Source organism: Balaenoptera physalus (assembly GCF_965194825.1).
Source record: "Balaenoptera physalus genome assembly, chromosome: 16".
NCBI classification, from domain to species: Eukaryota; Metazoa; Chordata; class Mammalia; order Artiodactyla; family Balaenopteridae; genus Balaenoptera; species Balaenoptera physalus.
The window spans coordinates 53,711,009-53,737,789 of NC_138898.1; the positions used below are offsets into that span (position 1 = coordinate 53,711,009).

General features: G+C 59.7%; 6 protein-coding genes across 8 annotated transcripts; 5 read left to right on the top strand and 1 right to left on the bottom strand.

Annotated features, from left to right (window-relative positions):
• The first annotated feature begins 6,495 nt into the window (after positions 1-6,495).
• On the top strand, positions 6,496-8,007 carry GREP1 (glycine rich extracellular protein 1). The gene is made up of 5 exons (XM_082428827.1): positions 6,496-6,734; positions 6,839-6,874; positions 7,161-7,292; positions 7,547-7,591; positions 7,797-8,007. The coding sequence occupies exons 1-5, from the start codon at positions 6,578-6,580 to the stop codon at positions 7,937-7,939; spliced, it is 513 nt and encodes a 170-aa protein (XP_082284953.1). The 5' UTR covers positions 6,496-6,577; the 3' UTR covers positions 7,940-8,007.
• Positions 8,008-8,076: 69 nt separating this feature from the next.
• Positions 8,077-11,484, top strand: LOC309644774 (glycine-rich extracellular protein 1-like). The gene is made up of 6 exons (XM_082428826.1): positions 8,077-8,205; positions 8,389-8,521; positions 8,608-8,781; positions 8,934-9,047; positions 9,235-9,279; positions 9,674-11,484. The coding sequence occupies exons 1-6, from the start codon at positions 8,158-8,160 to the stop codon at positions 9,697-9,699; spliced, it is 540 nt and encodes a 179-aa protein (XP_082284952.1). The 5' UTR covers positions 8,077-8,157; the 3' UTR covers positions 9,700-11,484.
• On the top strand, positions 10,032-18,338 carry LOC309644887 (uncharacterized protein; the record flags this gene model as incomplete). Its single annotated transcript, XM_082429155.1, has 3 exons — positions 10,032-10,047; positions 12,557-13,402; positions 13,726-18,338. 2 exons carry the CDS (start codon positions 10,032-10,034, stop codon positions 13,300-13,302), a joined length of 762 nt encoding a protein of 253 aa, XP_082285281.1. The 3' UTR covers positions 13,303-13,402; positions 13,726-18,338.
• A 61-nt stretch (positions 18,339-18,399) lies between these two features.
• Positions 18,400-21,347, top strand: CLDN9 (claudin 9). Its single transcript, XM_082429274.1, has one exon. It carries the CDS (start codon positions 19,467-19,469, stop codon positions 20,118-20,120), a length of 654 nt encoding a protein of 217 aa, XP_082285400.1. The 5' UTR covers positions 18,400-19,466; the 3' UTR covers positions 20,121-21,347.
• Positions 20,839-24,458, bottom strand: CLDN6 (claudin 6). 2 transcript variants are annotated; one of them, XM_082429273.1, is made up of 3 exons: positions 24,377-24,458; positions 23,863-24,190; positions 20,839-22,148 (listed from the first exon to the last, which is right to left on the bottom strand). In XM_082429273.1, exon 3 carries the CDS (start codon positions 22,120-22,122, stop codon positions 21,457-21,459), a length of 666 nt encoding a protein of 221 aa, XP_082285399.1. In that variant the 5' UTR covers positions 22,123-22,148; positions 23,863-24,190; positions 24,377-24,458; the 3' UTR covers positions 20,839-21,456. The 2 variants fall into 2 exon arrangements, with proteins under 2 accessions (XP_082285399.1, XP_082285398.1); XM_082429272.1 differs by having other exon boundaries at positions 24,299-24,458.
• A 108-nt stretch (positions 24,459-24,566) lies between these two features.
• TNFRSF12A (TNF receptor superfamily member 12A) lies at positions 24,567-26,638 on the top strand. 2 transcript variants are annotated; one of them, XM_082429275.1, is made up of 4 exons: positions 24,567-24,724; positions 25,478-25,604; positions 25,805-25,939; positions 26,025-26,638. In XM_082429275.1, the coding sequence occupies exons 1-4, from the start codon at positions 24,631-24,633 to the stop codon at positions 26,230-26,232; spliced, it is 564 nt and encodes a 187-aa protein (XP_082285401.1). In that variant the 5' UTR covers positions 24,567-24,630; the 3' UTR covers positions 26,233-26,638. The 2 variants fall into 2 exon arrangements, with proteins under 2 accessions (XP_082285401.1, XP_082285402.1); XM_082429276.1 differs by having other exon boundaries at positions 25,478-25,582; positions 26,025-26,307.
• The last annotated feature ends 143 nt before the right edge of the window (positions 26,639-26,781 follow it).

The window sequence follows — 26,781 nt, forward strand, 5'->3', positions numbered from 1 at the left end:
TCCTGCTTGTTCCCTGGTTGCCCACAGAACCCAGCTCCAGGGCGGGCAAGCCCAGCTCACTGTGAGGCCCTGGGCCAGCTCAGAGCCGAAAGAAGGAAGGAAGGGGAGTGGGCTCCCAGAAGCCAGGGCCCCTCCTGCGCCCCCCACCCTTCTTGGGAAGAACGGACTGGAGCTGAGTTCCCACAGGCCCTGGCTCAGAATGGCTATGGGGTGGAGGGCGTCCTGGGTCTCTCACAGGCTCACTGGGTCTCCCCCAGGCTTCCGAGAGGGTGTTAAACCTCAGAAGCCGCGTGGGCCCTGCCTGGCCCCGGCTCTCTCTCTGTCTCCCCACCCTTCTCTCACACCCCTCACCTCTATCTCTTCTCCCAGGATTTGACACTGGGTGTGGGCTGGGAGCCCAGCCAGGTGAGGGGTGGGGCTGGGCATTGCCCCTCCCCCTGCTCCCTCCCAGGCCTCGGAGCAGAGGGCAGGATTGGTGAATGATTCCAGGGGGTGAAAGGACAGACAGAGAGCCTTCAGGTTTGCTGTTTCTGGTGGGGTCCAAGGGTCCTGCACCCTCACCCCAAACCCAACCAGATCATGGCTTCCTCTCCCCACAGGCCCTCCAGCTCCCAATGGCTAGGGAACAGGTGGAGGTGGGGCCAGGATTCTAGGGGCACCCCTGACATGGGGTCTCCTGAGACCCTCAGTTGACCCCCATCCCCCTCTCAGGCATTGGAGGGGTCGTGAAACCACAGAAGTCGGGTGAGCCTCGCCCTACCTGTCTCTCCCCATCTCTCTGCCCCTCCCCCTTACCCCCTCCTGCCCTGTCTCCCCAGGTGTCTCCCCAGGGTTTAGGAACAGGAATGGGCTGGGAGTCGGGGCCTTCCCAGGTACTGCCACCCAGCCAGGTGAGGAGGTTCTGCGAAAAAGGTGGGTTTGGATATGAGGGGTGGGGAGGGTACCGCTGGGTCTTCCCCCAGGCTCCCTCAGGGCACAACTGGTTACTCACTGGAGGCAAAGGGAAGGACCAAAATGGTTCCAGTTGCCTGGTTTGGGGAATGGAGAACAAGGGCACCCCTGCTCCACCCCTACCTCAGCTGGGACCACAAATGCCCCCCACCTTAGCCCTCAGCTCATGGAGCCCCAGGAAGAGGCTGGATCCCTGGGGTGCCCTCATCTACTGCATCTCTCTCCCCAGCCTTTGGAAGGGGGGTGAAACCCCAGAAGCCAGGTGAGACCTGCTCCATGACCGCCCCTCTGCCCACCTCTCCCTCTACCTGCCCTTTGAAGCCCCAGCCCCTCCCCCCCATCCTTCCCTCTGGCTCTGTCTCCCCAGGATATGGAAATGGGCTGGGAGCTGGTGCCTTCCCAGGGCCGGGAGCCCAGGCAGGTGAGGGCACCTGGGGCACCACCATGTGGTCCAGGGAGGGGGAAGGAGTGAACAGAGCTGGAATCAGGGAACCGGGAGAGAGTTGCGTTCTGGGGGGAGGGCAGGGGCTCAGCCTGGGAGGGGGCATGAAACCTCCGAAGCCAGGTGAGCCCTGCCCTGCCCATCTTGGCACTCTCCCACCCATTTCTATCCTGGCCCCTTCTGCCTGCCCCAATCTGCCAGCCCACAGCCAACAGCGCCACCTCTGTGTCCCCAGGATTTGGGAGCAGAAATGGGTTCAGCATTGGTGCTTTTCCAGGGCCAGGGGGCTGCAGGGAGGGGCAGGCAAGGGGGGTTCAGGGTCCTGGCCCACATTCTTAGGGGAGGGGCTGGTAGGGGTCAGTGTCAATCTCTCTGTCACTCCCCAGGGCTGGGAGGGGGCGTAAGACCTCAGAAACCAGGTGCGGGGGAGCCCTCTCACCCTGTCCCCAGCCCTGCCACTGTGCCACCCTCCCAGGGACTGTTCCCTTCATTAGCCACTGCTGCCACTCCTCTGGCTTGAGCTGTGGTCTTGGGGAGGCTCTTCCAGACTTCCAGGCCCCTCTCTGGGCATGCTCCAGGGGAATAACTGTTGGGGGGCACAAAGGTCATGGGGTGAGGACACCACAGGAGGTGTGGGCCCACCCAGCACTGGCTGGGCTCCAGCCTACACCCTCCTTCTCTCCACAGGCCCTGCAGCTCAGAACGGCCAGGGACCAGGTAGGGGAGGGGTGGGGGGAGCTGGCGGCACGTGCTTGGGTTCGGGGTTCACAGGAGCTCTAGGCTCCCTCACCGAGTCTCTGTCTCTTTCTCAGGAATTGGAGGGAGCGTGAAACCTCAAAAGCCTGGTGAGCCCCACCCTGTCCCTGTGTCCCTGTCCTCTTCCCCCCATCGTCCCTCCACCCCCACCCCCGCTCCCCTTACTCACTCCTGCTCTGTCTCCCCAGGACTCAGCAGTGGGAATGGGTTGGGAGCTGAGGCCTTCCCAGGAGTTGGAGCCCAGCCAGGTGAGGGCACCTGGGGTTCTAGGAAGGAGGGAGGGGGAGGGCAGAAACTTGATTTCTTGGGGGAGAATAGGGGCTGGGAGGGGTCCACATTGCATGTGGCTCAGTTCTTCTTTCTCCAGGCTTAGGAGGGGGTGTGAAACCTCAGAAACCAGGTGAGACAGAGACCCTGCCCTTCCGTCCCACCATCTTAATTCTGTCCCTGCCCAACCCACCCCAAGTCCTCCCCCAATCCACTGCTCACATATGGCTGGCTTCTCTCCAGGACAGGGCATTGGCCATGGCCTGGGGGCCCAGCCAGGTGAGGGTGGCTAGGGCCCAGGCTGCTGGGGGAGGGAGAGGTCACTGCCGGCCACCACTCTGGGGTCCTAACAGGGGGCCTCTTAGAGGCTCACTCATTCCACCAACTTTCCCAAGTGCCTGCCTGAGTCCGGCCTTGGCTGCACACTGCAGACCGAGCAGGTCAACCCTGACCCGGCTGCAGACCCGCTGGGCCCAGTGCCTAAGCCGGGACCCCCAGGTGCTGTTGCAGGCTGTGGTCAGGACTGGGGGGCAATCCACCAGAGGTGGAAAGCTAGAGGGCACAGCCCGAGGCTGGAGGCCTGGAGGGACTTGAACCTGGCAGTGGGACACACCTTTGTGGTTTTAAGCAGGGAGCAAAAGACCTTGTCTACCTGGAGCAGGCAGGGGTTGGAGAACTTGGGGAGGAGGCTGCTGGCGTGTCTGGACGGGGGGCGGGCTGGGCTCCTGGCATCCAGAGTGGGAGCAGGGAAGAGGGAGGATGTTAAGACCCCAGGAATCTTCTGGGCCAGAGGGATGGAAGAAGGCTGGATGTGGGATCCCATCTCTCAGCCGCCTCAGTCTCCCCAGCCCTTTTCCTATCACAGGTCCCCCCAGTGAGCTCCCCACCCCTCTTGTGAACCTAGCTAGGTTGAATGGAGGGACGTGGAAGGGGAGGGCAGGGGTCCGGGTAGGCGGGGAGGCTGGGGCTCACTCTCACTTCAGTGCCATCCAGATTTCCTGTGTCGCACCCCCCCCCCCCATAGGTCTCGCAGCTCTAAATGGCTTTGGACCAGGTAGAGAGGGGACCGGGGCTGAGTTGGGGGGGGAGGCAGAGATCCAAAGGTGGGGGTTTCTGGAAAGGAAAACCCCAGAAGCTAGGTGAGCCATGCTCTGCTCTGTTGGGCTCTGTCTGTCATCTCTGCATCTGTGCTCCTGATCTCTCCTCAGGCCTCTTGCTCTGTCTCCCCAGGGTTTGGGACCGGGAATGGAGTCCAGCTGGGTGCGACCGCAGAGCTCTAGGGGCGCAGGGCTCACCAAGGGGGTGGCTGGTGCAGGGATGGAGGTGCTGTCCCTAGCTCTGAGGGGACGGGGATCCGGGTGGACTCCCTGGACAGTCTCCTTCTCTTCCCCAGGCCTCGGAGGACTGAAACCTCAGAAGCCAGGTGAGACCTGCCCTCCCATCTGGCGTCACACAACAAATACTCCTTCAACAAACATCCCCAGGGCAGCCCAGCCAGATGGGGTGGCAGGCCTTCCCGAACCTGGGCAGCAGGAGGAGGCAGGCAGGAAAGGAGCATAAATGTAACGGGGGCACATTCTGGGGAGGTGGAGGCAGAGGCGGGGGCCCGCTGGCCATGCCCCACTGAAAATCTTGAGCTGGGGCATCTGAGAGAGAGAGGACCAGAGAGGGTACAGGCTCTGGAAATGGCTGGGGGCCAAGGAGGCGGGAGCTCATGCCCAGAGCAGAGCATGTGGTTGGTGAGGGGACGTCAAGGAGTCCACCTTCCTGGCTGGTTGGTGTGGGTGGTGGTGGTGACACCAACCAGACGGGACCCAGGCAGCTGGGATGGCGTTCAGGCTCCACAGGGAGGCTGGACCCCAGGAGGAGGCCGAGGGCCTGGCTGGGGGTGGGGTGGTGGGGGAGAGCTAAAGGACCTTGCTTTGTGCAGGGTCCTCAGAGAGGCTGTACCCAGAGCCCGTCTCCGGCCCCCAGGCCCTGCAGCTCAAAATGGCTATGGAGCAGGTAGGGGCAGGCCTGCCTGGAGATGCTAGGGAGGCCCAGGGATGGGGCCAGGAGCCCTAACCTGCCCCCTGTCTCTCCACCAGGCTTCGGAGCCAGTGTGAGACCCCAGAAGCCAGGTGAGCCTTGCCCGGGCATGTCTCTCCACCTCCCCCCAAACCCTAATCTTCCCTCCCCCTATTCACACACCCGTCTCCATCTGTCCCCCCAGGATTTGGGAATAGCAACGGACTGGGAGCCCAGCCAGGTGAGACTGGTGGGCTCTGGGGTGTGGTCCACATCTAGGCATTCTCTCCCATCTCCCTCCCAGGCCTTCAAGAGGCAGGATTGGTGAAGGATTAAGAGGGGGTGGAGAGTCTCCAGGGTTCTGGCTTGGCTCTGTAGGGGGGACCACAAATCCTTGCCTCTAACTTAGCCAGGGTCCCCAACCCCCTGCTTATTCCTCCATCCCTCACAGGCCCCCCAGCTCAGAACTGAGGGGTTGGGAGAAGCTGGAGGCTGGGCGAGGAGGAGAGAGGAGGGGGCGAGGTTGTCCCCACCCATACTCTGTTCTAAGGGTCCTCTCCTGGGCTCCTTGGAGAGGGCAGAGTTGGTAATGGAATGCAGCAGAGGAGGCTCCAAGTTTTCTGGTCCCTAAACTGGGAGGAAAGGGAAGCCCAGTTTCTGGCCTCCTGTGTTCCTCAACCTCTCCCCACCCCCCCACCTCCTGCCCATCCCCACAGGGTCTGCGGTTCCCATCGGCTACGGACCAGGTACAGGAGTGGGTGATGGGGGCAGATGCCAGGGCTCTGGGGGAGAGGCCCAGAGGGGGGTCATGGATCCCTTACCTGCTCCCATCTCTTTCTTCTCCAGGCATTGCTGAGGCCATGAAGCCTCAGAAGTCAGGTAAACCCTCCGTTTCTCTCTACTCACACTGTGATATTGTGATTTATAAGAAGAAATATGTATGTTTAGTCTTCCTCACATTCCTGGTACTGTGCTCCTGAAAGCCTTGGAATTTCCTGGAGAGAGAGAGAGAGAGAGAGAGAGAGAGAGAGAGGGAGGAAGAGGGAAGAGGGAAGAGGGAAGAGGGAAGAGGGAAGAGGGAAGAGGGAAGAGGGAAGAGGGAAGAGGGAGAGGGAGAGGGAGAGATGTCTTTTGTTATGTTAATGAGGTGACTTTTGGAAAGCCCCTAGGTCATCTGAGGGTGGGGGCTGGTTGCCAGGAGAAGCAACCATGTGATTGGAGGGTTGGAACTTTCAGTCCCACTCCATGGGTCAATGATTTAGTCAATCATGCCTATGTAATGAAGCCTCCATAAAACCCCAAAAGAACAGGATTTGGAGAGCTTCTGGGCTGGTGAACACCTGGAAGTGCTGGGAGGGTGGTTCATCGTGCCTTCCCACGTGCCTTGTCCCTTGCATCTCTTTTAACTGGCTGTTCCTGAGTTATATCCTTTTATAATAAATCGATTATCTAGTAAGTAAAATGTTTCCCTGAGTTCTGTGAGCCGCTCTAGCAAATTAATCAAACCCAAGGAGGGGTGGTGGGAATCTCTGATCTACAACCAGTTGGTCAGAAGCACAGGTGACAACTTAGACTAGAAGTTGGTGCCTGAAATGTGGGGTGGGGGTGGGGGGAGAAGTCTGAGCCTTTGACCTGTGGAATCTGATACTGTCTCCAGGTAGACAGTGTCAAACTTGAGTTAAATTGTAGGACACCCAGATGGTGTCTGAGAATTGCTTGGTGGTGTTGGAAAAACCCCAGAATTGGACTTGGTGTCAGAATTGGACCCCCCACTTCTCTTACCCCCAGAAACTGTCTACTCCCCCCACTTTATTCTTCCTCATAACCCCCACTCTGTCTCCCCAGTTTACAGGAATGCGCTGGGAGTTGGAGCCTTCCCAGGTGAAGGGCCCCAGCCAGGTGAGGGGGGCGGGGTCAGGCCCTGGAGTTCTGGGAGGTGGGGAAGAGGGGGCACAGGGCGCACTGGGCAAAGAGGACGAGAAAGGGCAGGGTGGGGTCCACCTGTCACTCAGCCTCTGTCTGTCTCTCCCCAGGCCTGGGAGGGGGCTTGAGCCCTCCAAAGCCAGGTGAGTCTATCCCTGCCTCCCTTCTGCCCCTTCTGAAGTCTCCCCCACCCAGCCCCTGCCCTCATGCCCACACTTCCTCCCAGGATACATGCCAGGGAATGGGCTGCAGCTCCCTCCAGGTGAGCTCAGTGGTGGCCTCAGTAGGGGAGACAGAGGGCTCCTTTCTGGGGAAGGGCTGGTCAGGTCTGAGGTGGCCTCTGTCTCTCCTGCAGGTCTGGGAGGGGGTTTGAAACCTCAGAAGCCAGGTGAGCCAGAGCCCTCCCCATCCCTGTCTTGCACCTCCTCCTGCTGTCCTTCCAGAACCCCCCTGCCTAATACTGTCCCTCACATCCCTGCTTTTCCTCTCCAGGATATGGCAATGGCAATGGGCTGGGGGCCCAGCCAGGTGAGGGGACGGGGAACAGAGGGAAGTGGGGGGATATTGCTGGAAGGTGGAGGGCGAGGTGGGCAATAGCAGGAACCACATCAGGTGGCTGGGTCACCTTGTCCCCAGAGCAGATTGTGGCCCTTGGGAGCTGGGCTTTTTCTGGCCTGGCCACTGTCTCCCCTGGAAGGTGTGTCTGCCCTAGAAGCCACCACAGGCGGGTGGCTTGGCCATGTGGAGGCCAGGAGGGCAGCCTGGGTGCGGCACTGGCCTGGGCTCACTGGCCCCTCCCTTCCTCCCCATCTAGGTCCCTGCAGTGGTGGGGTCCCTCCACGGCTTCTTGCCAGGCCTCCCACTCCAGGGATCCCTTCTGATAAAGCAGGTGGCTGGGGCCTGAAATCCCAGCCCCCTCCCCCAGTGCAGAACGGCAAGTTCCCAGGTCAGTGCGGATGAGGGACCTGAGGGCCCCTGGTGGGAACCTGGTCCCAGGAGGGGCTGGGCCTGGCTGGGCCACTCAGAATCCCCCAGGCCTGATCTCCAGCAAGTCAGTGAGGAAAAGCCTGAACTCTGGCCCTGAGACCCCATATGACCCCCAATATGACAGCTCCCCCAGCCCCTTCCCCCATGGCAGTCTGTGGCATTCCCCGCCTGCCCCACCCTGGGCTCACTCCTGTCCCCTGGCTTTCCTTCTAGTACCTACTCCAGCCATCCAGTGGGGGCCGAAACCTCAGGAAGCAGGTGTGTGTCTGCCTTCTCTGCCCCACCCCATGCCAGATCAGGTCATTCCTCCATCTCCCTTGTTCCCTGGGTCATCTCAGGTGTTCAGGCACCTTAAGGCCAGGAAGTCCCTCTCTGAGTCTACCCTTGGTATCTCTTGCTGCTTTCTTATCTCATTTCTTCTGGTTCCATTCCCTGTGGATGAGGAGAGTCCCTTCCTCCTCAGAGTCCGGAAGGTCCATACTGGGCCCCCAAGGAGTTCGGGAAAGTCTGGGTCCTCCCTGCTCATCTTCATTCCCCTCACAGGGTACCGGCCTCCGAATGGCTACAGACCAGGAGCAGAACTGGGTGAGGAGGCCCTTCGCCTGAGTTCTCCCTCCCCTCCCCTCCACCAGCCCAGGAGCAGGGAGGCGAAACCGGCTATCTCTGACCCCTGTTTCCTCTCCCCCAGGCTTTGGTGGTGGCCTCAAGCCCCAGAAAGTCGGTGAGCCCCTGGGTCCCCATCTTGGGCATGAGCTGTGTCCCCCTCACAGCGAGTGCTCCTTGTCTGTCAGTCTCTGTCCTTATCCACCCAGCAATTATGTACTATGCACTGGACCACAGTGGTGGCCAGAGATGGTGGGATCCTGTCTCAGGTGAGGGCAGAGTGACAGACTCGGCAGGCAGAAAGGGAAGTGCCCAGAGGGAAGGAGGGATGGCTTCCGGAAGGTGGGCTCCACTGGGTTAGCTGGATGATGGTGGGGGATTGTGGGAGGTCCTCTCTAGGCTGCCTCTGAGTCAGTCTGTCTGTCTGCCCCTCCCTGTCTCTCCATGAGCAGGTCACCCTGGCCCCCCCAATGCTGCCCCCACCCCAACCCAACCAGCCCCTCTACCAGCGCTCTCCTGCAGGTTTTGGTTACAGGAATGGTGGTCTGGGAGCCAGGGTCTTCCCTGAGGCCCGAGCACAGCCAGGTGCCTGGGGCTGCTGGGTAGGGTGGGGTGGGGGTTTCTGGGCTCAGGGGCTGCTCCTGCCTCTGACCTTCTTTTTCCTCCTCCAGGGTTCCCTGGGGCTGATGGCTTTTGGAATGGTGAGTTGGACCCAGGGGACACCGTGCAGGGGGTGGGGGAAGGGATGTCCGGGGCGGGGCAGGAGTCAGCTGGGTCTCTTGCAGGGTATGAGGGGGCAGCAGTTGTGCGCCCCAATGTGGCTGCTCCAGCCCCTGGAGGAAATGGTAAGAAACGTTGGGGGAGCAGAGGGAACCCTAGCAAGGGTGGCGGGGACCAGGCCGAGTGGGTGAGGGGCTCTGAGACCCTGGAAGGACTGGGGCATCCTGAATGTACAACTCTGGTGGGCAGGAGTCCCAAGCCGGCTCTCCTCCTTCAGGTCAGGCCGGGGCCCCGAGGGGCTCTCCCTGGCCCTCCCTCCAGCCCTGGGTGGCCAACTTGAGGCCTAGATATGGGGCCGGAGGTGCAAATCCAGAGGTCAGGAGCCAGCCAGGTAATGGGGTGTGTGGGAACGGGTCATCAGGGGTCGGGTGGCTGTGGAGAACTGGGCTCTGGGCCCTGGGCCTAGCCGTACAGCCCACCTTATAGCCCTGCAGAGATGGAGGGAGGGCACTCCTGGTGGAGGGAGTAGCAGGGGGACAGGAGGGACTCAGTGTTCTCACCTCTGCCCCTCCCCCCAGGGCCCTATGGGCAGCTGAGGCCAGAGCTGGGCCCTGGGCCCTTAGGTGAGTGGGGGTCTCCCAGGGCCTGGGGTAAAGCTGGGGTGGGCAGGAGGACTGCAAAGTCCTCTGGTGACTGGGGTGCCTTGGCTTGTCTCTGTGCCTTAGGGGGCCCTGAGGTGAAGCGAGGCAGCAATGGCCTGATGGGAAATGGTCATGGAAGTGAGAGGGAATGCAGGGCCCCTGCCCCCACTCATCCCATGCCACCATCGTTGCCCCTCCAGGCTGCACGGGGGGACACCCCCAGCCCTCTGGGGGGACATATAGCCAGCTCTCAGGCTACCTGTGTGTGTCTGCTGGGTGAATGGCCTCAGAGGCCAGGGCAGGGAGAGGACTCATGTCCCCCAGGAGGTGAGGAGGCAGCCAGGGATCACCATGGCCCTGCTCTGACTCTTCCCAGGCCGCTGCCCTCTTGGGAAATGCTGAGCACCAGAGCAGGTCTACTGCCCACCCTGAGCTCCTCTGTATCAGAGCCCGGTCTGCCAGGCGAGGCTGGCCAGACCCTCGGGCTTGGCCTCTAGCCTGGGGTCTCCTGCGGGCTGGAACTATCAATGAAGGCAATGTGCTTCCCTGTTTGCCTCTGTGTGCTGTGTGCAGGGGATCACTGGCTGGGTTGGGGGCCAGCTGGGGGCCCCTTATTCATTCCTTCAACAAACATCAACACAGCTGTGTGCCAGGGGCTGTGCTCCAGATGGGAGAGATGTGAGAACTCAGGCCTGCCCTTGGGGAGGGGGGCATCACGTGGTCACAATCTGGCAATGGAGCCATGTCCAAGTTAGGGGACTTGTGCGTCATTTGTGTTTTAATTTATAATTAACTTATTAAAATGATCCAACTAAAAATCTCATTTTCCTTAAGCCATTATACTTGCTTCCAGACCTGATTGTATTGATTGACCTTATAATTTGGATGTAAAACTCACTTTCACATTCTTTGATTAATACTTAATTAGATTATAAATTTGACAGATCAGCTTCTCCCTAAATATTTAGCATGCTTTACAAGCCTGATTAATTCAATTCCCTTAGACACTTCAAATAATTACACACATAATCTACTTGATCTCTTAACAGGGTGAGGGGGTGGCGTATGTATGTACAAATCCAACCAGCAACTTCTTCCTAATCACTTAAGGGGCTCTTGGAAATGAGCCCCTCTTGGAAATTAATAAATCAGACATTTAATATCTCAGATTACTGAACACTTTCAAACATTTTAAAAAGCCAGTTACTAATCCAATGTCGGTAATCAGTGCTACTGGATTGCTTTGTTTTCTCATCCCATGATTATAAGTATAATCACCCAGAAATGTGGAAGCAAATTACTCCCCTAGGCTGGGTCCAGAATGGAGGTTGCACAATTGGGGATTGATCTGCTATTCTGAACTTTGACCCAGGGCTTGGCTAGTCCCGGAACCAGTCTCTTTGAGCCTCTGTTCTGAGCTGTGCCTTCCCAAGCCTACACCTTTTGCAGTCTGGTGAAGTTTTGTCTTAACTGAAGAATTCCAGCGGAATAGAGTTGATGGGATTTGGCACCCTATGAGGAACTCAGCTTGTCTTTCTGTGGCCTGATTTAGGATAACAGGTGTAGACCAAAATCTGACTGCAGTATGCACAAGGTTTTGGGTTGATCAACCTTGAGGAGGTTGTGTAAACATTATTGGAATTCCAGACTGATTTCTCTTAGCCTACCTCATTTAATTTGCTCTTTTTGAGAATCATTATAGACTTTTGCTTTTTCACAGAAGTATTGATTCTTTAAAAATATCATCTTGGGCTTCCCTGGTGGCGCAGTGGTTGAGAGTCCGTCTACCAATGCAGGGGACACGGGTTCAAGCCCTGGTTCTGGAAAATCCCACATGCTGTGAGCGGCTAGGCCCGTGCGCCACAGCTGCTGAGCCTGTGCTCTGGAGCCTGTGAGCCACAACTGCTGAGCCCACATGCTGCAACTGCTGAAGCCCGCACACCTGGAGCCCGTGCTCCGCAGCAAGAGAGGCCACAGCGGTGGGAGGTCCGCGCACCACAACGAAGAGTGGTCCCTGCTCTCCGCAGCTGGAGTGGGCCTGTCGGCAGCAATGGAGACCCAACACAGCCAAAAATAAATTAAATAAATAAATTTATTAAAAATAAATAAATAAATAAATAAATAAATCCTGGATGTCATTTCTTTTTTTTTTTGTCATTTCTTTAAAAAAAAAAAAAGTCATCTTGTGTTTCTCTGACCTGAGGTGTGGAATAAACCACATCGTCTCTTTACTGGAGAACAGGATTAAGAGCAGCATTTGGGCACAGGGGCCACAGAGCAGACTGTCTCAGTGAGGGCAGTGGATGATATCCTTTCTAACCCACTGAGAAATGTTCTAATATTGTTTTGTTTTTTTAAAATTTATTTATTTTATTTTTGGCCGCGCTGGGTATTCATTGTTGCATCCGGGCTTTCTCTAGTTGCCGCGAGCGGGTGCTACTCTTTGTTGCGGTGCGCGGCGTCTCATTGCGGTGGCTTCTCTTGTTGCGGAGCAAGGGCTCTAGGTGCGCCGGCTTCAGTAGTTGTGGGTAGCTGTGGCTTGCGTGCTCTAGAGCACAGGCTCAGTAGTTGTGGCGCCCGGGCTTAGTTGCTCCGCGACATGTGGGATCTTCCCGCACCAGGGCTCGAACCCGTGTCTCCTGCATTGCCAGGAGGATTCTTAACCACTGTGCCACCAGGGAAGCCCTCTAATATGTTTTAATAAAGGTTTCTATATTCCAATTTTAAATAGATTGACCATTTCTCATTCTTTCCTGATTGTCACCCATCTGTGCTGTTTACAACCGTTCTTAACAATGTTAACGCAAATGCTGCACGTCAAGCTTTGCTTTTGAATTGATATCGTTTCATCTTTTCTGTAAGATCATTCATTGGGAATTTGCGTAGATCTTGACCTAACACCAGGAGCATCACTCCGGAATCCCTAAGGGCAAACCCCCCAAAAAAAGAGATCCATACACTCTCCTCATTGGCTGTCGTAGGGAGGGCGGGCGGGGCTGTAGAAGGGGCTGCGCGGCTAAGTGGACCCTCAGGCCAGTTGGGGGCGCCCACTGCACACGCAGCGCCTGGCCTCAGGGATGGTGAGGGGTGGAGCCTGCGACACCTCGGAATACTATGATTGGCTGGAACTGAGGGAGGGGCGGGAAGAAGACCTGGACAGAGAGCGCTGCTGCCTCTGATTGGCTGCCAGTGACAGCTCGTGCCAGCCGGCGGGAGAAACGCACAGGTCGCCGGCGCATTGGCCTTTGATTGGCTGGAGCGCGGTGGCTCACGGCTCCGATTGGCTGGGCCTCTCGCAGCGCGGCGCGTGGCCCCCTGCTGGAGAAACAAGGCCTCCACGGGCTGTGCGCGCGGGGCCCTGGCGCGGCGGTGGTGGCCAAGCTGGCGGCCCGGCTTCCTCGCTCTCGCTCGCATCCGCGGCTGGCCCGCGCCCGCGTCCACTCGCGGTTAGGCCGGGCCCGTGCGTCTCTATCCCTGACCCCACCGCCTGCTCCGTCCCTGCCGCACCCGCCGCTGCCCGGACTGCCGCCCGGCCTGAGCCCCGCGCCGCCGCCGCCTCCCTCGGCGCTCGCCCTGGCCGAGCTGCCGCCGCTGCCCGCGCTCCCACTGCGTCCCGAGCCGCTGGCGCCCTGGGGCCCCGGCGCCCACGTGGCGCTGCCCGACCTGCCGCCGGAGGCCTGGGCTTCCGCGCCGCCCGCCGCCGCGCTCGCCCTGCAGGACCTGCCGCGCCTCCCCGCGCCCGCGCCGCCGCCCGCGCACCTGCCGTTGCCGCCGCTGCCCGAGACCGCGGTCGCCGCCACGCCCGGGCCTGTGGGCGCGCGCGGCCGCCCGCCACTCAACGCCGAGCCGCCCCCGCAGCCGCTGCCGCCGCTACCCGCGCGGCCCTCGCCTTTCAACCTGCCGGCGCCGCCTGCGCCGCGCGACCCCTGGCCGCTGCCCGCCTTTCCCCCGCCGCTGCCACTGCCGCCCCCGCCTCCGCACTTTTTCCTGTCGCCGCCGTGCTGAAGGCCCGGCCCTCCCCGCCCCGGAGGGGCTGCGGGAGGGTGAGTTGGCAGCCCTGCCTGGATTCAGGGGCTATGGGCCTCGCCGCCTTCCCCGCCGGCAGGTTCAGAGGGCGTGGGTCGGAGCTCGGCTTGGGGTAGAGGGAGGGCGTGTCGGGAGCAGCCCAGCTTTGGGGGAGGAAGGAGCACGTCTGAAAATAAGCTCATTTGAAGATTGGGGCCATTTCTTCCATTTTTCCTACTGTCCTACAGAAAGCCTCTTGCCTGGCCATTTGAGAATGTAACTAATTCCTGGTACTGATAAACTGGCTGGTTATCTGGGCAGGTGGGGCTGGGGAGCCCACAGCACGCGGCTTGAGGAAATGAAAACAAAATTTAAAAATACTTTTACTAGAGTACGCAAAATGTCTCATTTTTCCTTGTACAGTAAAGGGTTTGGATGCCATCGCTAAGGTCTTCCTCTGCTGAAGTTTGTATGGCTTCTTGGAAACTCAGAACCTGCCTTCCAAGTCTTAAGAAGTCAAACTTTCAGCTGAAATAGATCCTGGGGTCCCTTGGGCCTGGGTGCACGGGGAGAACAGCGGTGTTGATGGACAGTCGATACTGGGTCTTGGAACAGGAGTGTCACATGCAAGGGCTCTGAAGTCATCCCCAAGAGACAGGAAAGCTCCCAGGGTGAGTCATGAGAGGAAGCCCCTGTTCTCTCCCCCCATCTTTACCACCTCCCTTCACCACCCCCCACCCCCCTTTCTCCCCAGCATGTACAATGCAGAATAAAGTTCCCTTTGTTACTCAGGTGGCTTGGGCTCAAGTAACCAGGCAGACGTCCTATCTCAATGGGCTCTTCTACAGCAGCTCAGGAGTGGTATCAGGAAGCCAAATTGACCTTGGGGGACCTCTGAGAGCCTGGGACCCGCCAGCAAGAAAAGCAGTGTATGAGTTTCCTGAGACTGCTGTAGCAAATCACCACAAACTGGGTGGCTTAAAACAGAAATTTAGTCTCTCTTGGTTCTGGAAGCCACAAGTCCAAAATCAAGGTGTCCCAGGGCCATACTCCCTCCCAAGGTTCTAGGGGAGGGTCCTTCCTTGACTCTTGCAGCTTCTGGTGGCTCCAGGTGTTCTTGGTTTGTGGCTGCATCACTCCAATCTCTGCCTCCATCTTCATATAACCTTCTTCTTTGTAGCTGTGTCTCACATCTCCCTCTTGTTTTTCTCTTATGACACCTGTCATTGGATGTAGGGCCCACCCTTAGTCCAGAATGCTCTCATCTTGAGATCCTTAAGTACACCTGCAAAGACCCTTTTTTCAAATAAGGCCACGCTGACACGTTCCAGGGTTTGGGACTGGACATAGTGTTGGGGGCTACCATCCAATCCATACAGGCAGTGTGCTCTCCCTTGTGGGGCTGGCCCACCTGCCACGCTGTCTTTCAGCTTCCCTAAAGCATGTGTTAGGCCCTACCCCTTGCTGAACCTGAGCCTTGGGTGCCCTTGGAGTACTCGCGCAGGATCCAAAGGCGCTAGTGCCTTGATAAAGCTCTCACTGGCACAGGAAAAAAAGTAGACTGACTTTCCCCTTTGCTGAATTGTGGCCGAGTTCGCATTCCTGCTGGCTTGCTGCTTCCTCTATGCTCTTTATGTCCTCTAGCCCTCCCCGCTCTGAGCTGAGAATCAGACAGTAAACAGGAAGGACAAGACTGAATGTGGGCTCCTAAAGAAGACAGCACTCTCAGAGCTTCAGATGGCTAACTGCTGCTGGTTGTAAGCTGACAATTACAACTGATAATAAAGTTGTTACCCAGTCAGTGGAGTCGGCCCCAGTTTACAAGTGAAACTGCCATTGTGCTCTTGATGAAATACTCCTGTCCCAAGTTAATACCTACAATAATACCTAAGGTGTGCAGGGCACTTGCGGCCCAGCCAGTGCCTTTTGCAACCCTGGAGGTAAGCAGGGCAGGCTTCTCCCTCTGGTTTATAGCCAGGAGACACCCGAGATTAGGCAGTCGTGACTTGCCCAGCAAGGTCCTGGGGTGGGTTGACACCACGTCTGACCCCCGAGTTCACTGATCTGCGCGCTGCAAGTGGAGAACACTCTTTGCTTTCTGAGACGGGGACATGGACACGGTGAAAGTGAACCCGGGTGGAGGGTGGCTTCCCGTGTAATCAGATCCAGTTGCTGTTCTGTGCAGAGACTTCCCCGTGACGCAGGCAGCCTCGAGGAGTGGGAGGAGGAGGGGATGGCTGGCTCTGGAGGAAAGGACAGGATGCAGGGAGAATGGCTTGAGGGAGGCTCAACATGGTGGGTGGGGGGGTGGCCCGGCTGGGCTGCAGGCTGCACTGCCTTCGGGGAAAGAGGCACCAGGAGGCCCAGCTTATCCTCAGGAAGCTCAGCCAGTGGTGCTGGGCAAGGAGCCTGAGGCTTTGAAGTCAGTCTGGGGTTGCATCAGGCTTGTCCTGTTTCCCACGTGTTCTCTTGGCCAAGTTCCTTAGCTCTCTGAGCTTGCTCCCTTGTCTGTAAAATGGGGGCGTGAGTCCGTGAGAATTATTATGGGATGTCAGTGTTTCCTCTGCTCCTTTTGGTTCGGGAGCCAGGGGCTTTCTACCTGCAACTTCGGGGCCTCAGGTGCCTCCCCAGGGAAACGGGCGACGCAGCCTTTGGGGTTGTTGTGCAGCCCCCATAGCTACCTCCATACCCTTCCTGGCACCATGGTGGCCACAGTCAGTTCCCCTCTTTTGTCCTGTTCTCCTGTAAGGGGAGCGAGATGGACAATAGGATTGGAGTTAACCCCCTCTCACTTCACCTCCATCTAAGCTGAGCTCCAGTCTCTTCTGCCCACCTGAGCCTCCCACCCCTCCGCCCTCCCAGAGAGAACAAAGGTTAGTTTCGGTTCTGTCACTCCCTGAAGGGGTGAGGAGGGCAAGCCCCCCTCCACTTCCTTGGTTTCCTCCCTCAGTGGTACAGCGGGGAAGGTTCCCCTCCCCCACCTCTTTCCCAGGAGGCTGCGGATGAGGTGGGGCTTCCTGCGGACTCGGTAAAGTGTCATTGAGATGGTAACTACACAGTGGGGGTCCCGGCCTCTCCCCGTTGATAGCCTTCCAGCCCGAGTCCCAGGCCCAGCCTAGGCCCCAACTTTAACCCTTCGGTTCCCAGATCCAGCTGAATCCAGGTTGACCAGAGGACCTAAGAGAGGGCCTGGGGCCTCCCAGCCGTGGCCTAAGGAGGGCTGAGAGCTGAGGGTGGGCAGTACATTCCTGCCCAGGTGCCCTGGGACTCTGACCTCTGCTGCCCATCCCCCCCCCCACACACAGTGTGCCTCTCCTAGTTCTCTGACAAATGTCCCCGCTTTTACTCTCCGTCTAGGCTGTGGAGGAGGCGCCTTATCAAGAGGGGGAGAAGTGGGAGACAGGTGGGAGGAAGCTGAAGCTGCCTGGCCCCCGGAGGCAGGTCTGGCTGGGATTGGTCTCTGGGGGCGGCGGCGAGAGGGGTGTCTTCTTCCTCTGAGCGCTTACCTCCCGTGTGGCAGTGCAGGGGTAGAGTGTAGACATGTCAGGCCGAAGAGGAAATGGGATCTAAGAAGTTTAGGGTCCTCTTAGTGCCATCTCTGGGCACCACGTTTACCTGGTGTGTGTAGTGCCCACACCAGGCCCCATCACAACGTTGAGGGGAGGGGGTTGGAGCTGCCCGTGGAACTGGTGGGCCCTTAAAGCAAGGCCCAATTGCAGGTTGACCAACTGTCCCCGTCCCCCGCCACCCCCCTACACAGGACTCAGTGCTCAAACCAGGAATGTACCAGGCAAATCAGGATGAGTTGGTGACCTTATGCCCAAAGCAAGAGGCAGACTGTCTCCAGGCCTGGGGAGGGAAAAGGCCCTGGGCTGAGGCTGCCCAGGATGGGAGGCCTTTTGTGCGGGTCGGTGGGCCCTCCAGAGATCCGGGCTGGCTGCGGCTCCCTGACACCTGCCCAAACCTGTGTGACTGGATTCCTGATGGCCCCAGAGGGAGCCCACTGAAGGCTTGCCTCTATTTGCCCTTCTTCTCAACCACCCCCCTACCCCCATGAAATCTGAGGCCTGGGGGCGTGAGGGGGCACTAGATGAGCTGGACAACCTGCCCAGGGTTGCCCCTGCCCATCACAGCCAGCAGGGAGCTCTGGCCGGTTCCCAGCCAGCTAGCATCAGCACCCTCCTCCCGTCTTCAGGCCGGGGCCACCAGGTCGGCCCATACCAGTTGATCTCTGCCCCTCTCTGGGGAGGCACCCAGTGTGGAGAAAGCTCCAATCATTGGAGTCCACCTATCAGACCCACTGGCTGGTACTGGCCTCAGTTGCTCCATTTTAGGGGGAGGGGTTCTTGTGCTTTTCTGGGGCACCCACCCCTTTGCAAATCTGATGAAGATATAAACCTCTCTTCCAAAAAATTGCTAAAACCCATTCCCAGAAGCAATGCAGCCACTTGAAATTAGAATCCTTTATAAATGAAGCCCCACTGGGCAGGTGAGGAGGCACCTAGCACCCCACCCCTCCCTCAGGGTCATAGAGTGGTGCAGTGACCAGGTGTGCATTGGGGGGCCTCCCACCCCTGCCCCCACAGGCCAGGTGAGCTCCAGCTTCCTCAGGAGGGCGGGTGGAGAGGCTCTCCCCCGGGGGTCCTCCCCACCACCCTGGAGAGTGGAATTTTCATCAGCCCCCAACTCCCTTTTCACACAATAATCCTCAGTTCTTAGTACCCAGGTAGGGGCTTGAAGGAGCTCATGGCCCGCCCAAAATGAGGGGCTCCTGTTTGTGTGCTTCTCAAAGGGATCTTTGACCCAAGGAAGCTAAGGACCTTGACCTTCCATGAACTGGCCCCGGGTGGGGGGCAGGATTTGAGCCATGGTCTGTGTGACTTCCAGGCTGCCCCCACGAGGGGAGTCACAGGCTCTGAGGGGGTCTTCAGGAGGGGTGTCTTTCCTGAGGACTGGGGGGCAGGGCTCAGGGACGCCCTCCTCTGTGGTGTCCCACTCCCCGAGGAGCAGAGTTGGGTGCTGGGGCTGCACCCCCACGGAGGGCTCGTGCCCCTGCTACTCTCCCCCTTCCCCCTCCCCCACCTGCACAATGGGCTCTTTGTCCCCGGCCCCCAGACACCCTCAGCTCAGCCCCCAGTTTCAGCAGCAGGGGTGGGGATGGCGCACCTGAGCTGATATAGAAGTGGGGGGGCGGTGGTTTTCTAGGCCATTGCCTGGGTGATGCCACCTGAGCTGAGCGCCAGGCACCTGTTGCTGGGGAACAGTGCGGGCGGGGCCCCTCCCTCGGGAGCCGCCAGCGCCACTGGGCTGAGACGGGAGACAGATCGGATTCCAGAGAGTCCCTGGTTGGCGGGCAGGTGGACAGGGGCGGGGTGTGTGATACTGGGGAAGCTGGTGCGTTTGCGTCACGGGGTCGGGGAGAGCAGAGGCAGCGGGGGGTGGGGGACAGGAGGCTCCCCAAGATGCCCTCCGACTTCTGTCCTGAGCCAGTTCCTTTATTGCCCCCCATTCCTTCCTCCACAGCCGGTCCTCAGTCTCCCCATTCCTTTGTCCATGGGTTCCCATGGCATGGATGTTCTTTCTTCCCCTGTTCCATCCTGGTCATGACCCACCCCCGCACTGACCCTGAGGCCCGCATCCCACCCCCAGCCCCGCCTCCTCCCATCACTCTGGCTTCCCCAGTCTCGGCCTCTCTGCTCCTCCCCTGACTTGGCCTTAAAACCCCGCCTGCAACCGGGAGCCGGCAGAGTCCCCAGGTGGCACCGCCAGGTGAGCCGCTCAGCGTGAACCTGCACCAACTCTGGGGACACGTCTCTCTTCAGCCTGAAGGTGGGTCGGGAGGGTCCGTGCAAGCTGGGTCAGACAGGCGGCGGTGGGACCTGACTGCAGGGTGGCAGGAGCAGCCGCTGGGCATCTGAGGGGCGACAGGCCCCTCGAAGGGACACCAGCTGCTCAGCTGAGCAGGACTTGAGGTTGATTTGTGTTTGTGGAGGTTCAGAGACACATCTGTGAGGGGCACGGAGCGAGGAGGTGCCTTGCCAGAGGCTCACAGATGTGAGGACTGTCTTGGTCAGAGGACGCTGACTTACGCTCCGCAGCATCGGACCCACTCCTGCAAATCAACCAGGCCTCCTAGAGTTGGGAAGACCTAACTGAGGGGACAGATGGCTTCGACTGCTCTTGAACTCCTGGGCATGACCCTGGCTGTGCTGGGCTGGCTGGGGACCCTGGTGTCCTGCGCCCTGCCCCTGTGGAAGGTGACCGCCTTCATCGGCAACAGCATTGTGGTGGCCCAGGTGGTGTGGGAGGGGCTGTGGATGTCCTGTGTGGTGCAGAGCACCGGCCAGATGCAGTGCAAGGTGTACGACTCGCTGCTGGCGCTGCCCCAGGACCTGCAGGCTGCCCGAGCCCTCTGCGTTATCGCCCTCTTGCTGGCCCTGCTTGGCCTGCTGGTGGCCATCACGGGTGCACAGTGTACCACCTGTGTGGAGGATGAAGGCGCCAAGGCTCGCATTGTGCTCACTGCAGGGGTCATCCTCCTCCTCTCAGGCATCCTGGTGCTCATCCCTGTGTGCTGGACCGCCCACGCCATCATCCAGGACTTCTACAACCCCCTGGTGGCTGAGGCCCTCAAGCGGGAGCTGGGAGCCTCTCTCTACCTGGGCTGGGCGGCGTCTGCCCTGCTTATGTTGGGCGGGGGCCTCCTCTGCTGCACATGCCCCCCGCCCCAGATCGACCGGCCCCGGGGACCGAGGTTGGGCTACTCTATCCCCTCCCGCTCGGGTGCATCTGGGCTGGACAAGAGAGACTACGTGTGAGGTGTATGTCCATGGAAGCTTGCTGCTTAGAACCTTGACCTTGTGCTGGATGCCCTGCCCTAACCCTTGCCTTCTACTGTCAATCCCTCCCCCAGGTGAAACCCACTTTCCAGATGCTGGAGCCCAGCCCGGCTGCAGGGCTAGTCTCAGTGGGCCTGACTTGAGTCTAGACCCTCCTCAGTGGGGTCCCCACCTCCATCCAGGCAGGGTGCCCTGGCCTGCCCCTGCTTCTCCCAATTTTCTCTCTTCTGCTCTCTTCTTCTTCAAGCTGGCCCTCCTCTTCCTCTGAGCCCTCCCCTGCCCCCAGAACCTGGGCCTCACCCAAAGGGCAGTAGCTCTTATGCCCTCCCTGGCCTGGAGTTGGTCCCTTCCGACCTGGCCACTACCAGCATCCAGAGGCCCAGGACAGGTCTTCTGGGAGCAGCCACTCTCCTCCAGGCCCAGAGGCCCTGCCCATCATCTCCCCCCTCACCCCCACCTTTGAGTAGGGAATAAATAGACCATTTGTAACTCGGCTCCTTTGATCTGTGGTTGGGCCGGGAAGACCTGATGGCCTCTCCTGGGTTTGTCAGGCCAAGGCCTGCTCCAGGTTCTGCCCAGTGGGTAACCTCACTCAGGCCACGCAAGGCACGGGGGCAACACGGGAGGTGAGTGAGCTGTGCCCACCTCCTCCTGCCAGGCTGGCACTCAGCAGACCCCCAGCAACACCAAAGGCAAGTAACCAAACAAAACGTGCTTTATTTAGTAAAAACTGGTGAGTGTGGGCAGGATATGGCAGAAGTGCACAGGGGCTGGGGATGGGAGGGTCAGGGGTCAGCACAGGGGGGACATGACTCAGGATGGAGGAGCCAGAGGTCAGAAGACTCGGAGGTGGGTGGGTCTTTGGTGACTTATCACCTGCTCCTCTAGAGGCTACATGTGGCTCAAAAGCCCCTGGGGGTTCCAGAGGCCTGACCAGCAAGGGAAGGCTTGTCCCTGCAGGCCTAGGGAGGCCCTACCCACAACATCAGCAGGAACTCTCGAGGACAGGATGAAAGCACCTGGACAGCAAGCACCCTTCACATGGGGCCCAAAGCTCCAGGTTGGTCTCTAAGATGGGGGTGTCTAGGGTGAAGAAAGATCCAGAAACTCTGAAGCATCACCTCTTTGGCTCCATCATTCAAAGGTGAGGAACGCCAGTAGCAGAGCCCAGGTGGGTTATCAAATGGATTAACCACCGCCCCCCCCCAATAGAAAGCAAAAACAACACCAAAGCTGTCATGGATCACCATTGCCATGGCTCCAGGTCAGAGGGTTAGGCTCCACTATCAAGGGAGCCCCCGCTCCCCTTCCCAAGTTACACGTAATTCTTAGTGGGGTACTCAGAGGGACCCCGAGAGGCAGTATGCGGGGCTGATGCCGAGTATCGGGCCATATAATGGCTGGAGCCCCGGGACCCCCCAGAGGGGCAGGTGCAGCACAGTAGCCCCCCACCCAGCAACAAAAGGCCAGAAGCTGCCCAGCCCAGGTAGAGGGAGGCTCCCAGCTCCCGCTTTTGGGCCTCGGCCACCAGGGGGTTGTAGAAGTCCTGGATGATGGTGTGGGCCGTCCAACACACGGGGATCAGGGTCAGGACTCCTGAGATGACAAAGATGATCCCAGAGATGAGCACCAGACGGGCCTTGGAGTCCTTGTCCTCCACACAGGTGGTGCACTTGGCCCCTGCGAGGTAGACCAGCAGGCCGAGCAGGACCACTAGGAGAGTGATGACACAGAGGGCTCGGGCAGCCTGCAGGTCCTGGGGCAGCGCCAGCAGCGAGTCGTACACCTTGCACTGCATCTGGCCGGTGCTCTGCACCACGCAGGACATCCACAGCCCCTCCCACACCACCTGGGCCACCACAATGCTGTTGCCGATGAAGGCAGTCACCTTCCACAGGGGCAGGGCGCAGGACACCAGGGCATTCACCCAGCCAAGCAGCGTCAGGACGATCCCCAGGATCTGCAGACCAGTGGAGGCCATGGCGAGGTTGAGGTTGAGGAGCTGCACTGTGGGACAGAAGCAGAGTAATGTTAAGATCAGCTGGCCCAGCCCCTGGTTCCCAATGAATGCTAACCCCCATGCCACATGCCATGGCCACCACACAGGACACCAAGAGTATGAACCCTGGGAATCAGGACACCGTGCCCTGTAACATGGGCAAGGCATGCTCCCTGAGCCTCATTTTCTCATGGGCAAAATGAGCATTTAATGCTTTAGTATTTTTTTGTTTATAAGAGTGAAAAAGTAAGCAACCCAGTCCTAGTTGTTTTGAGTGCAAATGAAATATAAAGCCTATGCACATGCTTGCCCATGGCTTCAGCTACTTTGGGTACAAAGGGGCAAAAGGGATGAAACAACAGAATGCAGTTTTTTGGTGGTTTCCACAGGGTTAATGGGTGGTAGGTTTGCTCTAGCCGTGAGTTTCAGGCTTAAAACTTAGTTTTAACACCAAGAATAGAGATCCAAGTTTCCTCCCAGCACCTAACATAAATGTCCAAACCCTTCACCCCATCTTGGTTCTGTACCCCAAACAGGCGGTTGCCAGTTTGATCTTAAGATCTTGTGTACATGGTGGCCAGTCAGCCCTGGCCTTGCCTGCCACTGCCTGGCTCAAACCAACCCCACCCAGTCAGACCCTGGATGGGCAGGAGAGATGGAGGGAAACAAAAACAAAAACAGCCCTCCCACCCCAAAGCACTTCCTTTCCCAAGGCCACCGGCTGCCTCCCCGGTTCCTGCCCTTCTGCCCTCCCCTAGGGGGGCCACAGAGCAGACCCCCAAGGTTGGTGACATTTTTTGTGTGTATTCTTGCCCCAAATGCCATCCTCTCAGGACACAACTTCCCTAAAAGAAGTTACCACCCTTGGGGTCTGTCCAGTGAAACATCTCCTCTGGGGCAGCCCTGGCCCCCTCACATCCCACTTCGTGTTGGAGGTCGCCGCGGGGGATCCCTTCTGTTCAGGGTCCCGTTGTGGCTCTCCATTGCCCAAAGTCCCCGCGCACGGCTCGGACCTAAACTTAGCACCGGCCCCACCAGGGTGGCCAGAGGGCAGACTCTCCACTCATTTGCACTCACCCATAACCCGGACCGAACTCATGACCTGGGGGGAGATAGGACGCGGCGGGCCGTACAGCGCTAATCCCAAGCCCAGTGTCAGCCCTCCAGGACTCTGGCCGGGTTAGGGCCGGGGCCATGCCAGACTAGGCACCCGGCACCTCTCCCTTACAAGTGTGTCCCTGCTCTCGACCCCTTCCCTTTCCACGCACTACAGTCTCGGCTCATTCGAGGGCGTCCCCTCCCGCTCTCGATCCCTATTTCCCTTCTGAGTCTGGCCCGAAGGAGGGTGTCCTCAGCCCCCCGGCCTGGAAGCCGCGCACCCTGGAGGGTTCTAATGGCGACTCTAGCTGCAGGGTCCGCTCCCGCAGGTGAGGGGGAGGGGAGCCCCGCCCCAGAGGGAAGCGCAGGTGGGGGAGGGGCGCCTGGGTTTCGGTGCCTTTGTCCCCGGGCTGGGGGGAGGGGCGTTTAACCCATATGCCAAAGGACCTCATTAGGGCTTTGGTGCAGCCCCCCGCCCAGGGGCTCCTGGCCCTGGGTGACTGCCGCCCAATCAGTTCAGGTTCTTCACGCGCACCCCAACCCAACTCCGCCACTCCCCCTGCCCCCCCATCTTCGAGGCATCTACCCCCTCCCCCACGACACGCACACTTCCCCCAGGCTCACCTGCGAAGGAGTCCACAAAGATTCGGAGTAGCAGGCGGAGTGCTGGGACGGGGGCGGAGGCGGGGGTCTTAAAGAGGCAATGACGTCACCGGACCACCGCCCAGGGGAGGGGCAGAGACCCCAGTCCAGACCGCGGCGGACGCGCGAATCCCAACCTCGTCAGTGGGGGGCGCTCGAGCCTGGAGCCGCTGCTCCCCCATCTGGCCCGGGTGCAGGGCATCAGGTGGCTGAAGTCCGGCAGGCAGTGGGTCAAGGCGCAGGGTATGGGGCCGAACAGAGCTTGGGGCTCGACTCCAGAACTCACCTAACCTTCCCGAGCCTCATTTTACTATGAAAAATGGAGACAACAAGCCCACATTTTACTATGTAACTATGTCCTAAGGTAGAAATTAAAGGGCACAGTATTATTATTTTTGTTGTATTGTTATTATCATACCCTCGGGGCCCTTAAGAAAGCAGCTTTCTCTGTGCTGGGTTGTTTCGTGTCAGATCTGCCCTCTCGCCCAACACGCACCTCCTGGGCTTCCGCACCGAGAAGGCAGGGCCAGATCTGCATCCCTTTGGCGATCTGGCCGCTCCCACACAGAGACAGCGTTTGTTGAGCGAATGACTGAACTTAGAGGTCCGGGCGGGACCCGGCGTCTAGGGGTGGATCGCGGGGCGGGCAGAGGCTAGGGATCCGCCCCGGAAGGCGGGGGCGGGGCCGCTGCTGTCTGCCCCGGTACGCGGGTGGCCAGCGCAGACTGCAGCCGCCGCCCGACGAGCACCATGTCTCCCGGCCCGCTACGCCCGCTGCCGCGGCTCCTCGTGCTGGGGCTCGGGCTGGCGCTGCTGCGCGCCGCGGCCGGGGAGCGAGTGCCAGGTATGCCCGGCCCGGGCTGGGCGGGAGGGCGTGGGAGATGGGGGAATCCCAGGTCCGGGATCGGGGAGCCGTCATTGGGGGCCTAGAGGAGGGGGCAGAACTGGGGGGACTAGGCGGACATGGGGATCCGGGGTCAGGTGGTCTCCAGACACCGCGCTCCCTGGCCAGGAGAGGTCCCATCTCGCTCCCAGCTTCATCCGTAGTCCGGGCCTCAGTTTCCCGCCTGTCCAACTTGGGGGGCGGGGGAGGCTTCGGTCCTGAGTCTGGACTCGGAAGTGGAGAGAGAAAAAAAGTTTGAGGGAGGGATGTCCCGTCCGGTAAGGTGGCACGCCCCCAGCCTGATCAATACCGGGTCTGCCCACCCCCCTTGACCGAAGAGTTGGGGGGGGGTGTTGAGAGGCACGGAGGTCTGTGCCCCCCATACCATGTGGGGTGCCCCCTTCCATCCGGTGACTTCAGTGCCCAGCTATGCGGGGGGAGGGACCGGGGTCGGGCCCGGTGCCCAGGAATGAGTCACCCGCCGGCGGCGGCGGGGGGGCTGTTATGGGGACCTGACCCCCTCCCCCCAGCGTCCCGCACTACGCCCCCCTCTCCCCCGCGCTGCCGTGTCCCGGTCGGGCCGTGCGGTCACCTGTGAGGAATGTGGAGGGAGGGCGCCGGTGACTCACGTTATTCGAGCCGGCCGACCCTGACCTCAGCCCCCAAAATAGCCGTACCCCGCCCCCCGCCTCTGACTCGCGGCCCCCTCCCCAGGCACCACCCCCTGCTCTCGCGGCAGTTCCTGGAGCGCGGACCTAGACAAGTGCATGGACTGCGCATCGTGCCCCACGCGACCACACAGCGACTTCTGCCTGGGCTGTGAGTGGGGGCGGGGCCAGAGGCAAGCGGACCCCAGACTGGGGGAGAGGGTTGCTGGGTGGAGAGGGGAGCAGATCTGTGGAATTAATCGGGAGAGGCTGGAGTGAGGAAGGGGCTCTGACTGAGGTAGGGACCACGGTGGAGGAAAGGCTTAAGGCTCCGATCTAGGGGGCGGGGCTGGTCCCTAGAGGGGCGAGGTCTGACTTGGAGTCCCGCCCCCAGGCGCTGCGGCCCCTCCAGCCTCCTTCAGGCTGCTGTGGCCCATCCTGGGGGGTGCCCTGAGCCTGGCCCTCGTTTTGGGACTGCTTTCCGGATTCCTGGTCTGGAGACGGTGCCGCAGGAGAGAAAAGTTTACCAGTAAGTGTGCCCCCGCCCGCCCGACGGCCCCCCATCATTCCTCAACATCTCCCCCGCTCCTGATGCCCCTCTTCTTATCTTGCAGCCCCCATCGAGGAGACCGGCGGGGAGGGCTGTCCTGGCGTGGCGCTGATCCAGTGACAGTGAGCGCCCCCTGCCAGCAGGAGGCTGTGCCCACTCATCATTCATTCATTCATTCTGGAGCCAGCCCCAGCCTCCCAGACACAGCCAGAGCCAGGCTGCTCCAACCACAGGGGTGTGGAGGGATGGGGGACAGTGAATCACCTCTCTGAGGCCTGGGTCCAGGCTTCAGAAGGGCCTTCCAAGGTGTCTGACTGCCCTGACTCTGGCTCCAAAATAGAAAAGGAGACCGTGGCTGGCTCATGCCAGACAGCTGACACTAAGGAACCACAGCATTTGCACAAGGGTCCCCCCACCCCCACTATGGCCTGGGGGCCAGGCTGACCTGAGGGACAGACACAACATCAGGACCCACCCACTCAGATGTACTGAAATTCCACCACGGGGTCTCAGCCTGGGGGGCTAGGGACCTGTTCCTAACACTAGGGGGCTGGCCCTCTAGCAGGGCTGGCCCTAAGACACTGCCCCTCCAACCCCCAAAATGGGGGAGATATTTATTTTGGGAAGAAAGTTTGGAGGGGGAGAGAATTTATTAATAAAAGAATCTTTAACTTTAAATGGTTTGGAGAGTGGCATGATCCCAGCCTGACTTCCCAGAGCTGGAGGGAGGAGTGAGTCAGCCGCGGGGGTGGGGGTGAGGCTCTGACTCACACATTCTCAATGCCTGAGCCCAGCCTGCCAGGACCTGGCCGTGCCCTGAC

Bases quoted from the DNA above. Each gene is read 5' to 3' on its own strand.
- TNFRSF12A (XM_082429275.1), top strand. From the start codon at position 24,631: ATGTCTCCCGGCCCGCTACGCCCGCTGCCGCGGCTCCTCGTGCTGGGG. The intron at 24,725-25,477 runs GTATGCCCGGCC...CCCCCTCCCCAG, and splicing joins GGCCGGGGAGCGAGTGCCAG to GCACCACCCCCTGCTCTCGC. The intron at 25,940-26,024 runs GTAAGTGTGCCC...CTTATCTTGCAG, and splicing joins CAGGAGAGAAAAGTTTACCA to CCCCCATCGAGGAGACCGGC.
- CLDN9 (XM_082429274.1), top strand. From the start codon at position 19,467: ATGGCTTCGACTGCTCTTGAACTCCTGGGCATGACCCTGGCTGTGCTG.
- GREP1 (XM_082428827.1), top strand. From the start codon at position 6,578: ATGCCAGGGAATGGGCTGCAGCTCCCTCCAGGTGAGCTCAGTGGTGGC. The intron at 6,735-6,838 runs GTGAGCCAGAGC...TTTCCTCTCCAG, and splicing joins TTTGAAACCTCAGAAGCCAG to GATATGGCAATGGCAATGGG. The intron at 7,592-7,796 runs GTGTGTGTCTGC...CTTCCTCCTCAG, and splicing joins GCCGAAACCTCAGGAAGCAG to AGTCCGGAAGGTCCATACTG.
- LOC309644774 (XM_082428826.1), top strand. From the start codon at position 8,158: ATGCACTGGACCACAGTGGTGGCCAGAGATGGTGGGATCCTGTCTCAG. The intron at 8,522-8,607 runs GTGCCTGGGGCT...TTCCTCCTCCAG, and splicing joins TGAGGCCCGAGCACAGCCAG to GGTTCCCTGGGGCTGATGGC. The intron at 8,782-8,933 runs GTAAGAAACGTT...CTCCTCCTTCAG, and splicing joins TCCAGCCCCTGGAGGAAATG to GTCAGGCCGGGGCCCCGAGG.
- CLDN6 (XM_082429273.1), bottom strand. From the start codon at position 22,122: ATGGCCTCCACTGGTCTGCAGATCCTGGGGATCGTCCTGACGCTGCTT.